Below are 13,523 nucleotides of genomic sequence, written 5' to 3' on the forward strand. Positions count from 1 at the left end.
ATTTCTCGCGGTTAGCTCAAACCAAGGTGAGGATGAGATCAGTTTAAATTTGTGGATTGTCAATACATGATTTTAACTACATGTCATTTAGTCAATAAAATCTTAGCTTATCCAGTTATATATTTTCTTTGCATTAACCAAGATATATTAAGGCGTTTGGACCTTTAGACTCTAAGGTCAAACCCTTAATATTTTATGGACGTAATTCTTTGATCCATAAAAACATTTTTTTGAAATAAAGAGAAAAGGTACCGAGTCCCCGAATCCCTTGAATCTCTGGTTCGTGAAAGTAAAATATGCTCCCATATTTTATTTGGGTGTCTAATCGACCCATAACCGATTAGTGGCGACTCCAAAAGGTAAGATTAATTACATGATGGATTAAGTACCAAGTTACGATCGGATGGGCTTGGGAAAGTTCGCACTAAACTTGAACGATTGCCTCATGAGAGAAATCTTCGTTCTCATTTAGTAAGTCCGTTAGCCTTCCCCTGGTGGTTCACCTCCGGGATGGTCATGACACCTTACTTGATTTTCTAATCGACCTATCCCAAAGTGATTAGTTGCGACTCCTAGATAAAAATCACTTGCTGGTTAAGAACCTAAACCACAAGTCGCGATATGGTATGGGTTTGGGAGAGCCCAAGCTAAGTTGTGACATTCTGAAATCCAACTCACTTGGGAATTATGAAATGAATAGTTTATGGACGTACTTGTAGTTAGATCTCGCCCGGAATTGATCACTTCGGGAATACTAACCGTTAGGGAAAGGCTAATTAGGGATTTAAATTCGTGCGACCAAAGAACTCGATCGTGAACCGACTTTCGACCACGAAAATTGTCGAGGTGACATTTTGAGCCAATGTAGGCCGATCCAAGGATAGCTAGGGATCAGTTCGCCACTGTCATACGAGTGGATCGTGGGTGGTTCCGCTAGACCGCGAAATGAATTGACGAATGATCCCGAACCTATACCAAACGATCACGCCCGTCGGAACTAGCGATCGATCCTCGCGATTAAGTGACAGCCGAGGTCGTCACGACCCGAGTAAATTAGTACATGGCATGATTTAGTATCGGCCATGGGTCAAATAAGCGAATTTCCCCAAAAGCCACCCGTTAGTTTGAGATATGTGCAAGTTACGTTATTTAAAACTTAGTCGTTGATTAGAGACCGAGTTGGGCATTGGAAATTTAGAAAGTCACGATAGATCATTTGGACGATGTTGTCATTTTTCTCGGGTAGCCTCGAATTTGCCCGAATCCTTCAGAAAAATTGAATTTCGGCGAGAAATGGAAAATGACCATTTTACCCGTGAAAGTTTGTTAAGGCCAATGTAATTGGGGAAGGGCATTTTGGTCATTTCGCCCTAGCCTTAGAAATAGAAATTTTTGGACAATTTTACCCTTGGACTTTTTGTGAAATTCCCAAATTGCCCTTAGATATTTTGGAAAAAATTCGATCCAAACCGTTGATCTCAAGATAAGATCGAATCTAGGCCGTCGATTGGAATTGTGAGAGAGGGGCAAGATGGTCATTTGGCCAAATAGGGACACCAATTATTGGACTTGAGTTATTTAAATCCAATTTCTCTCTCTCCCCTCCCCTTCGGCTCACTCTCCCTCTCTCCCTCCACCGATCACCGCCCTCTCTCCCTTGTCGCGCCGTCGCTCACCGACCGCCGTCCGCCCATCGCCAAGCCCTCACCACCTTCACACCGTTCCTCTATCTCTCCCTCTCCCTCTCGACGATCTCTCTCTCTCCTCTCGTGGCCGTGAACCGCGGCCAAGGAAGCCGCTCACCGTACGCCGTCTCGCCGAGCCGGAGCCGCCGCTGCCGCCATGGCCGCTCGCCATCGACACCAACACCGCCCCACCGTCTCTCTCTCTCCCATGTTCCACCTCATTGAGCACCACCACCAGCCCCCTTCGGTCATGTTCAGCCGTGGGAAGCCAGCAGACCGCCAGCCACCACCGTTCGCTGCACGCCGCCACTAAACCGCTCGCCGTCGCCGCCCGCCGTTGTAAGGCCACCGGCCACCCGTCCCCTTTCCACTCTAGCTGAGTCAGTCTAGAGTTCGTGTAAGTCGCTCCCTAAACCCTATTTAGGACATCGGGTATTGATAGACGCAATTAGGGGCTAAATCGGGTTATTTAGTGATGATTTAAGGGTTAATTGGGGCTATTTAGGGGTTAATTTAATGGAATGAATTGGGAAACTTAAATTGGCTGAGTTGAGGTTGAATTGGGGATGTTTTGGGGTTGAATTGATGCCGGATTAAATGCTGGAAATTGAGACTCCTATTGACGAGCATACGACTTGATTTGAGGACTAAATGGTGTCGGTTTAGCATGTTGTGATGTGGCTGGTTGGTAGGGCTTGATATGGCTTGAAATGAGCATGGAAATGTTGAATTTGTGCCTATGAATATGGCCGTGATTGTGGGCCCGTGAGTGGCCTTGTATGTTTGTTGTATCGTGAGTGGATTGATTTAAATGTGGGCCGTTTTATGCACGCGTGGGCTGAATTGAATTTGATTGTCAATTGGCCATGTTTAGGGTGCTTATTAAGTATGAGAAATGTGTGTGATTTGGTGCGTGCACAGGCCAAGTGTGATCGGCCAGTATATTGGCATGTAGGTGTCGAGCAAGTGAATGAGTGAGAAATCGTGTGTGGTGTGGTATGTATGGTTACGGAAATCCCTGAGGCGGTATCATTACGCGGGGAATTGATCCGTCCTGAGGCAGTACGACTACGCGGGACGATGCCCGGTATTACCGGAGGACAGCCAACCTGAGGCGGTACCATTACACGGGTTGTGTCGTAGGGGGTGGGTGTTGAGCCTGAGGCAGTACCAGTACACGGGCGAGATACATGGCCTGAGGCGGTACCATTACGCGGGCCCTTAAGTGTTGTTATTATGAGTTAGTCGTAGTGAACCTGAAGTGGTACTACTACGCGGGTCACTGGCGAGTCGAGTGGAAAAATGAGTTAGTCGCAGTGAACCTGAGGCGGTACTACTACGCGGGTCACTAGCGAGTCGAGTGGAAAAATGAGTTAGTCGCAGTGAACCTGAGGCGGTACTACTACGCGGGTCACTGGCGAGTCGAGTGGAAAAATGAGATAGTCGCAGTGAACCTAAGGCAGTACCATTACACGGGTCACTGGCGAGTTGGGTGAAAGGAATGTAATGAGGCAGGAACGAATGCGTGAAATGTAATTAGAATGTACATGTGATTGGAAATGGTGCTATTGTGGCTAATGTGCAGGTTGCACGCAGGAAAAGTCTAGGTAAGTATAAATTGCATGCCTGTTATGTGATGGCTGAGTGTGGATGTGTGTAATTGTCTGGAGGTACGTGATAGCCTAGGTGGGGTTTAAGGTGTGTGCTTATTGAGATGTGATCTCATGGTTGTTTCAACCAACAATTTCAGAACCCCGACCTGAGCCATGAATCTCCCACCGCCACCGCCACCGCCGGAGCGTTTTGGTTTACCAGTGCACACCGACCATGCAGTTGTAGAGTATCCGATCGATGACAATTTGACCTGGATAAAGCATACTACCGTAGTTTGGGTAGACATAGGGTTACCCCTCTGGCAGGCCCAGACCTATACCGCCTGGTTCTTTCGAGAAGGGATAGATGAGTTTGGTCCCGTCCGTAGCTTCAATGTCCTCTTCAATGGAGTTAGGGATTGGGATCCATCAGCTATACCCCCTCCTGATAGGGAGATGACTAGTTTGGAGACTAGTTTAGCGCAGTCCGGACTTTAGCCTGCGCCTACAGCACCTGAGCCCTCAGGGGCCGAGCATGATCCGGATCCCGAAGAATCTCAGGTGGGATATGATCCCATGGATGTGGATCTTGAGGTGATACCAGAGGAGGAGCCAGAAGAAGAGGCCCCATATGAAGGGCCCGAAGAAGACCCAGGGATAGGACCAAAGGACGCACCCAAGGGCGAGCCAGAATATGACCCAGAGTACGACCTCGAGTTTGTGCCAGAGGATGAGTCGGATGAGGAGCCAGTTGAAGAGCAGCGAGATAACGTTCCAGCAGAGTCGGGTGATATAAATAACCCGATTGAGATCGAGGCCGAGCCGGAGTCCTCAGAGAAGCAAACAGTTGAGAGGGATTCAGATTCAGAAGAATCAGACTTAGTGTGGACGCCATCTAAAGGGCGTAGGGGTTAGTGTAGGGGTTAGGAGTAGGTCTTTTGAGGTGTTTCATTTTTGGATAATAAGGTACCCAGGCTATCGATCTTTTTGTTATCGGTGGTGTGTAGCTGATAGTGAGGTGTGCATGTATAGGAGATGGATTGTATATGATAGATGTTGTATAAAGTTGGTTAAGTAATGGATATGTTTATTCTCCCCTTTTTTACCCCAGTTGTTATTGTCCGGGTAATTGTGGCTTTGGCTGATCGATATAAATCTCTGATAAGTTGAATTGGGTCGGCGATATCCTGGGACGTCGTATTATTCGACCGGAGAAGTGTGTCACGTTCTCGATAGAGTTCGGGGCGTGACATCACTTGTTGATTTGGTATCAAAGCGAGGACAGCTCGATCTAAGTTGGTCGAAGTCTAGAGTGATAAAGAGCGAAGACACTGGGGTAGTAATCTAGGGAGACCTTAGCGAGTCATAAGGTGGAATGAGCTACGCGTGCCTCCAGATTGTTTGTTGTGATTGTTGAGTGAATTGATTGTTATAACAATTGAAATGTAGGTGCGTCTGGACTTGAGGTAAGTGCATAAACCCTATTGATTGTGGCTTTATGCTGTGGTGACTAATTACCTGCTGAGCGAATTATTGTGTTAATTCACTGCCTAGGGCTAGACTGGTATAGTTGGCCTAGATTTCTAATTCCTGAGTGGAATTATAGCAGGTAGTCGAGTGGTAGAAATCGTGAGGATGAGTTCGCGAGGTAGAGGAACTGGGGGTCCGTCCAGCTAACGAGGCCGAGCCCGACCTGCAGAAGATCCTAGAATGGATGCGGTCATGAGGACCCTAGAAAAAATTGGTAATCTGATAGGACGGCAGACTCAGGAACGAGCTGCCGAGGCCGCTGCTGCCAATGATAATAATGGGAATCAAGGGCAGAAGCAGGTGAATGCGAATAGGCAAATGCACCAATTAGTTGAGCAGTTTCTGAAATTAAAGCCTCCTAAGTTTGATGGTAGAGGTGATCTTAAGGGTGCATCGCTGTGCGTGGAGGAATTAGAAAAAGCTTTTGAAGTATTGGGGTGTACAGACGAGGAGAAAGTGACATTAGCGGTATATTAATTACAAGGAAATGCGAGTGATTGGTGGAAAGCCACCAGAGGAAGGGTATTCCCGGCTGGTACCACCCAGACTTAGGCGATGTTTGTGGAGATTTTGAATGGTAAATACTTTTCTGAGAGTGCCTAAGAACAGAAATTATCTGAATTTATGAGGCTTCGTTAGGGGCAGAGGACAGTAGATCAATACGAGGCTGAATTTGGTCGGTTATCTAAGTTCGTCCCGAAGATGGTTGAGGACCCGTTGGATAGGGCTCGGAGGTTCCGAGACGGCTTGAAACCGGACCTTCGTAGCCAAATGATTTTATTGAATCTGAGAGAGTATAACGAGATTTATGACAGGGCTCAAGCGATTGAGCGGGATTTGGCGGATAGGGCCGCCGCTTCTGGGCCGAGGTTTGCCCAAGGTAGGGACAACTGTCAGTTAGGAAAGAGGCCAATGACGGGTAATCGACGTTTTGTCCCTCCTGCTAAAAGAAATATAGTAAAATCGGCCCGTAATCAGAATGGTCCATGTCGGGTGTGTGAGGAAAGACATAGAATTGGACCTTGTCCAACCAGGGGCGGAGCATGTTTCGGATGTGGCGGATTTGGTTATCATATAAGGTTTTGCCCCAACCTCAGGCAGAATAGGTCGCCTGCGTTGCCGCCACCCTGGAACGGGAACCAAACTGGAGCTACCCAGACAGCTAATCAGACTAGGCCACAAGCCCAAGGACAGGTGTACGCCATGGCCAGAAGAGAGATTGAGAACGCGCCAGGGGTTGTCACAGGTATGGTTTCTTTGTGCGACCATGCCGCGTATGCTTTGTTTGACCCTGGAGCGTCACATTCATTTATATCTGAGCAATTTGTTGAGTTGACTGGTATAGAACCGCAGTTGCTTGATGTTGTGTTATGTGTTACAACTCCCTTGAATGATAAGATGCTAGTCTCGTTGGGGTGCCCGAATTGTAAGATTGTGATTGGTGATAGGGAGGAAAGAATTGATTTAGCGGTTCTAGCCATGTATGATTTTGATGTGATAATGGGTATGGATTGGTTGTCTAAGCAGAGGGCCATAATGGATTATAGTAGTAGGGTGATCCAATTTAATCCTGTTGGACATCCGGAATTCAAATTTGTGGGAAATCGAGAAGGACCCTCGATTCCATGGATTTCGTCGCTAGAAATGACTAAGTTGTTGAACAAAGGGTGTCAAGGATTTCTAGCGGCTGTAGTTGATTCGACGACTGAGGAACCGAGGCTAGAGGACATAGCAGTGGTGCGCGAGTAACCCGATATTTTTCCTCAGGAATTACCGAGATTACTACCAGAAAGAGAAGTAGAGTTTGTAATCGAGTTGGCCCCTGGGACTGAACTAATCTCGAAAGCACCTTACAGGATGTCGTTGTCGGAATTAAAGGAGTTAAAGGTGCAAATGCAAGAATTATTGGACAAAGGATTTATTTGTCCGAGTGCGTCTCCGTAGGGAGCGCCAGTTTTATTTGTGAGGAAGAAAGATGGATCGTTAAGGTTATGTATTGATTACAGGCAGCTAAATCAGGTGACGATCAAAAATAATATCCCCTGCCGAGAATTGATGATTTGTTTAACTAATTACAAGGGGCTTCGGTGTTTTCTAAAATTGATTTGAGAACGTGATATCATCAATTGAGGATTAGAAATGAGGATATACCGAAGACGGCATTTAGGACGAGGTATGGACATTATGAATTTACGGTAATGCCGTTCGGATTGACAAACGCTCCTGCTGCCTTTATGGACTTAATGAATCGGGTGTTTAAGGAGTTCTTAGACCAATTCGTGATAGTCTTCATAGACGATATACTGGTGTACTCGAAGAGTCTAGAGGAGCATGAGTTTCATTTGAGTAAAGTTTTGTAGACTTTAAGAGAGAACGCACTGTATGCGAAGTTTAGCAAGTGCGAGTTCTGGCTCAATCGAGTAGCATTTCTTGGACACGTGATCTCTGGGGAAGGAATCTCAGTAGATCCAGTGAAGATTGAGGCGGTAATGAAGTGACCGAGACCGACGACGGTAACAAAGGTTTGAAGCTTTCTAGGTTTGGCAGGATATTGCCGACGTTTCATAGAAGGATTTTCGGTAATAGCAACACCGTTGACACATTTGTTGAAAAAGGAAACAAGGTTTGAATGGACCGACAAATGTGAAAGGAGTTTTCACAAATTAAAGCATAGATTAACCACGGCACCGGAGTTAACTATTCCATCAGAACCCGGAGGATACGAATTTATAGTGATGCGTCGTTGAAAGGACTGGGGTGTATACTCATGCAAAATGGACAAGTAGTGGTCTACGCATCAAGGCAGTTAAGACCGCATGAGTTGAACTACCCGACGCATAATTTGGAGTTAGCCGCTATAGTATTCGCCCTTAAGATTTGGCGACTTTATCTATGCGGAGAGAAATTTCAGATATATATAGATCACTAGAGCCTTAAATATCTGTTTTCTCAAAAAGAGTTAAATATGAGGTAGCGTCGGTGGATGGAGTTGCTAAAGGATTACGATTGTGATGTATTATATCACCCCGGGAAGGCTAACCAGGTAGTTGATGCATTGAGTCAGAAGTCAAGCATCGCACACTTAATGGTCAAGGAATGGACATTGTTGGAAAAAGTACGAGACTCGGAGTTTACATTCGAAGTAAGTCAAGTCTCGAGTTTATTAGCCACACTGAGGATTGAACCAGAGATTCAGGCTAAGATCAGGACTTTGTAATCTACGGATCAAGAAATCCAAAGGATTCTAGAGATGAATGATACCAAGAGAAAGCCGGACTTCCAGATATCCGAAGACGGGATATTGAAGTTCCGAGGAAGATTGTGCGTGCCGGACAATGCAAAACTTAAGGAAGAAATTTTGTTCGAAGCGCATCGTAGTAGTTATAGTATCCACCCAGGTAGTACCAAAATGTATCAGAATTTGAGGCAGTATTATTGATGGAATGGCATGAAGGTGGACATAGACAGGCATTTGCCCAAGTGTCTTACGTGCCAGCAAGTGAAGGCGCAACATTGTAAGCCCGGAGGATTATTGCGACCTTTGGAAATCCCAGAATGGAAATGGGAGCATATAACTATGGATTTTGTGACGGGATTATCAAGGAGCCAAAGAGGCCATGATACTATTTGGGTGATTGTCGACAGATTGACAAAGTCGGCACACTTTTTGGCGGTACGAAAGGACTTCGCATTAGATCGATATACTGAGCTGTATGTGCAACAGATAGTTTGATTGCATGGGGTGCCAGTGACGATAACCTCATATCGTGATCCTAGGTTTATCGCCAATTTTTGGAAAAGTCTGCAGACGGCATTAGGATCAAAGCTGCAGTTTAGTATAGCTTATCATCCGCAAACAGATGGCCAATCTAAGAGAACAATTCAGACTTTAGAGGATATGCTTAGGGCATGTGTATTGGACTTTCAGGGTAAGTGGGAAGAGCAATTGCCCTTAGCAGAGTTTGCCTATAATAATAGTTTTCAGCAGAGCATCAGAATGGTGCCATTTGAAGCGCTATATGGTAGATCATGTAGGACGCCCATGTGTTGGGACGAAGTAGGAGAAAGGAGTATAACCGGGCCAGAATTAGTTCAACAGTCAGTTAAGGCTATTAAGGTAATTCGTGAAAGGCTGAAAACAACTCAAAGCCGTCAGAAAAGTTATACAGACAGAAGGCGAAGACCTTTAGAGTTTCAAGTAAGGGATCACGTATTCCTTAAGGTATCGCCCGTGAGAGGACTATCCAGATTCGGTAAGAAAAGGAAGTTGAGTCCGAGGTACGTGGGACCTTTTGAGGTTTTAGAAAGAATTGAAGACTTAGCTTATCGCCTTGCACTTCTGCCAAATTTGTCGCAAGTGCATAATGTGTTCCGCGTATCGATGTTGAGGAAATATGAGCCAGACCCAACTCACGTGTCGAATTATGAGGAGATAGAAGTTGATGACAGGGTGTCATATGTCGAGAGACCAGTAAGGATTGAACATCGGAAAGAACGAGTTTTAAGGAACAAGACAATCCCGATGGTCAAGGTTGTTTGGGAACACCACGGGATAGAAGGCGCAACCTGGGAAAGTGAAGAGAAAATGCAACGTCAATACCCCCACTTGTTTGAATAGATAGTTTGATTTGTAAATTTCGAGGACGAAATTTTTTATAAGGGGGAAGAGTTGTGACATTCTGAAATCCAACCCACTTGGGAATTATGAAATGAATAGTTTATGGACGTACTTGTAGTTAGATCTCGCCCGGAATTGATCACTTCGGGAATACTAATCGTTAGGGAAAGGTTAATTAGGGATTTAAATTCGCGCGACCAAACAACTCGATCGTGAACCGACTTTCGACCAAGAAAATTGTCGAGGTGACATTTTGAGCCAATATAGGCCGATTCAAGGATAGCTAGGGATCAGTTCGCCACTGTCATACGAGTGGATCGCGGGTGGTTCCGCTAGACCGCGAAATGAATTAACGAATGATCCCGAACCCATACCAACGGATCGCGCCCGTCGAAACTAACGATCGATCCTCGCGATTAAGTGACAACCGAGGTCGTCACAACCCGACTAAATTAGTACGTGGCATGATTCAGTATCGGCCACGGGTCAAATGTGCGAATTTCCCCAAAAGCCACCTGTTAGTTTGAGATATGTGCAAGTTACGTTATTTAGAACTTAGTCGTTGATTAGAGACCGAGTTGGGCATTGGAAATTTAGAAAGTCACGACAGATCATTTGGACGATGTTGTCGTTTGCTCGGGTAGCCTCGGATTTGCCCGAATCCTTCAGAAAAATTGAATTTCGGCAAGAAATGGAAAATGAACATTTTACCCGTGGAAGTTTGTTAAGGCCAATGTAATTGGGGAAGGGCATTTTGGTCATTTCGCCCTAGCCTTAGAAATAGAAATTTTTGGACAATTTTGCCCTTGGACTTTTCATGAAATTCCCAAATTGCCCTTGGATATTTTGGAAAAGATTCGATCCGGACCGTTGATCTCAAGATAAGATCGAATCTAGGCCATCGATTGGAATTGTGAGAGAGCGGCAAGATGGTCATTTGGCCAAATAGGGACACCAATTATTGGACTTGAGTTATTCAAATCCAATTTCTCTCTCTCTCCTCATTCTCTCTCCCCTCCCTTTCGGCTCACTCTCCCTCTCTCCCCCCACTGATCGCCGCCCTCTCCCTCTTGCCGCGCCACCGTTCGCCGACCGCCGTCCGTACGTCGCCAATCCCTTACCACCTTCACGCCGTCCCTCTCTCTCTCCCTCTCCATCTCGACAATCTCTCTCTCTCTTCTCTCGTGGCCGTGAACCGCGGCCAAGGAAGCCGTTCGCAATACGCCGTCCCGCCGAGCCAAAGCCGCCGCCGCCGCCATGGCCGCTCGCCATCGCCACCAACACCGCCCCACCGTCTCTCTCTCTCCCATGCTCCACCTCACTGAACACCACCACCAGCCCCCTTCGGTCCTATTCAGCCATAGGAAGCCAGCAGACCGCCAGCCACCGCCGTTCGTCGCACGCCGCCGCTGAGCCGCTCACTGTCGCCGCTCGCCACCGTAAGGCCACCGGCCACCCGTCCCCTTTCCACTTTAGCCGAGACAATCTAGAGTTCGTGTAAGTCGCCCCCTAAACCCTATTTAGGACGTCGGGTATTGATAGACGCAATTAGGGGCTAAATCGGGTTATTTAGTGATGATTTAGGGGTTAATTGGTGCTGTTTAGGGGTTAATTTAATGGACTGAATTGGGAGACTTAAATTGGCTGAGTTGAGCTTGAATTGGGGATGTTTTGGGGCTGAATTGATGCCGGATTAAATGCTGGAAATTGAGACTCCTATTGACGAGCATACGACTTGATTTGAGGACTAAATGGTGTCGGTTTGGCATGTTGTGATGTGGCTGGTTGGTAGGGCTTGATATGGCTTGAAATGAGCATGGAAATGTTGAATTTGTGCCTAAGAATATGGCTGTGATTGTGGGCCCGTGAATGGCCTTGTATGTTTGTTGTATCGTGAGTGGATTGATTTAAATGTGGGCCGTTTCATGCACGCGTGAGCTGAATTGAATTTGATTGTCAATTGGCCATGTTTGGGGTGCTTATTAAGCATGAGAAATGTGTGTGATTTGGTGCGTGCACAAGCCAAGTGTGATCGGTCAGTATATTGGCATGTAGGTGTCGAGCAAGTGAATTAGTGAGAAATCGTGTGTGGTGTGGTATGTGTGGTTACGGAAATCCCTGAGGCGGTATCATTACGCGGGGAATTGATCCATCCTGAGGCGGTACGACTACGCGGGACGATGCCCGGTATTACCGGAGGATGGCCAACCTGAGGCCATTATGCGAGTTGTGTCGTACGGGGTGGGTGTTGAGCATGAGGCGGTACCATTATGCGGGCAAGATACACGGCCTGAGGCGGTACCATTACGCGGGCCCTGAAGTGTTGTTATTATGAGTTAGTCGCAGTGAACTTGAGGCGGTACTACTACGCGGGTCACTGGCGAGTCGAGTGGAAAAAATGAGTTAGTCGCAGTGAACCTGAGGCGGTACTACTACGCGGGTCACTGGCGAGTCGAGTGGAAAAATGAGATAGTCGCAGTGAGCCTGAGGCGGTACCATTACGCGGGTCACTGGCGAGTTGGGTGAAAGGAATGTGATGAGGCAGGAATGAATGCGTGAAATGTAATTAGAATGTGCATGTGATTGGAAATGGTGCTATTGTGGCTAACGTGCAGGTTGCACGCAGGAAAGGTCCAAGTAAGTATAAATTGCGTGCCTGTTATGTGATGGCTGAGTGTGGATGTGTGTAATTGTCTGGAGGTACGTGATAGCCTAGGTGGGGTTTAAGGTGTGTGCTTATTGAGATGTGATCTCATGGTTGTTTCAACCAACAATTTCAAAACCCCGACCTGAGCCATGAATCTCCCATCGCCACCGCCACCGCCCGAGCATTTTGGTTTACCAGTGCACACCGACCATGTAGTTGTAGAGTATCCGATCGATGACAATATGACTTGGATAAAGCATACTACCGTAGTTTGGGTAGACGTAGGGTTACCCCTCTGGCAGGCCCATACCTATACCGCCTGGTTCTTTCGAGAAGGGATAGATGAGTTTGGTCCCGTCCGTGGCTTCGATGTCCCCTTCGGTGGAGTTAGGGATTGGGATCCATCAGCTATACCCCCTCCTAATAGGGAGATGACTAGTTTGGAGACTAGTCTAGCGCAGTCCGGACTTCAACCTGCGCCTGCAGCACCTAAGCATGCAGCACCTGAGCCCTCAGGGGCCGAGCATGATCTGGATCCGGAAGAATCTCAGGCGGGATATGATCCCATGGATGTGGATCTTGAGGTGATACCAGAGGAGGAGCCAGAAGAAGAGGCCCCATATGAAGAGCCCAAAAAAGACCCAGAGATGAGGCCAGAGGACGCACCCGAGGGAGAGCCAGAGTATGAGCCAGAGTACTACCCCGAGTTTATGCCAAAGGACAAGTCGGATGAGGAGCCAGTTAAAGAGCAGCAAGATGAGGTTCCAGCGAAGTCGGGTGATATAAATAACCTGATTGAGATCGAGGCCGAGCTGGAGTCCTCAAAGGAGCAGACAGTTCAGGGGGATTCAGATTCAAATGTTGAAGAATCAGACTCAGTGTGGACGCCATCTAAAGGGCGTAGGGGCTAGTGTAGGGGTTAGGAGTAGGTCTTTTGAGGTGTTTCATTTTTGGATAATAGGGTACCCAGGCTATCGATCTTTTTGTTATCAGTGGTGTGTAGATGATAGTGAGGTGTGCATGTATAGGAGATGGATTGTATATGATGGATGTTGTATAAAGTTGGTTAAGTAATGGATTTGTTTATTCTCCTCTTCCAGTTGTTATTGTCCGGGTAATTATGGCTTTCGCTGATCGATATAAATCTCTGATAAGTTGAATTGGGTCGACGATATCCTTGGACGCCGCATTATTCGACCAGAGAAGTGTGTCGCGTGCTCGATGGAGTTTGAGGCGTGACATAAGTCCTAGACCTAGACTTAGCACATACCAGGCTACGCCACATTTTCCCTTTCCCATGGAAAAATTCGGCGAGTCGCAATAGACCGGCGACTCCGCTGGGGATCATCCAATTATCATGCTTTTTATTAAGTGGACTTAGGTCAGAAATTTCACCCTGTTCAAAAGCATGTTTTGGCAGCAAAGATTCTAGGTATGACCTTGACATTAAG

General features: G+C 46.8%; 1 protein-coding gene across 1 annotated transcript; it reads left to right on the forward strand.

The window, feature by feature from the left end:
- Positions 1-3,853: 3,853 nt before the first annotated feature.
- LOC115679362 (uncharacterized) lies at positions 3,854-12,983 on the forward strand. The gene is made up of 2 exons (XM_030602951.1): positions 3,854-4,064; positions 12,409-12,983. Exons 1-2 carry the CDS (start codon positions 3,854-3,856, stop codon positions 12,981-12,983), a joined length of 786 nt encoding a protein of 261 aa, XP_030458811.1.
- The last annotated feature ends 540 nt before the right edge of the window (positions 12,984-13,523 follow it).

Source organism: Syzygium oleosum, unplaced genomic scaffold (genome assembly GCF_021117445.2).
Source record: "Syzygium oleosum isolate NSW1041296 unplaced genomic scaffold, Sole_v2.1 Sole_v2.04, whole genome shotgun sequence".
Lineage (NCBI taxonomy): Eukaryota > Viridiplantae > Streptophyta > Magnoliopsida > Myrtales > Myrtaceae > Syzygium > Syzygium oleosum.

Coding starts and splice junctions, on each gene's coding strand:
- LOC115679362 (XM_030602951.1), top strand. CDS start 3,854: ATGGATGTGGATCTTGAGGTGATACCAGAGGAGGAGCCAGAAGAAGAG. Junction 4,065..12,408: donor TAACGTTCCAGCAGAGTCGG/GTGATATAAATA, acceptor TCTTTCGAGAAG/GGATAGATGAGTTTGGTCCC.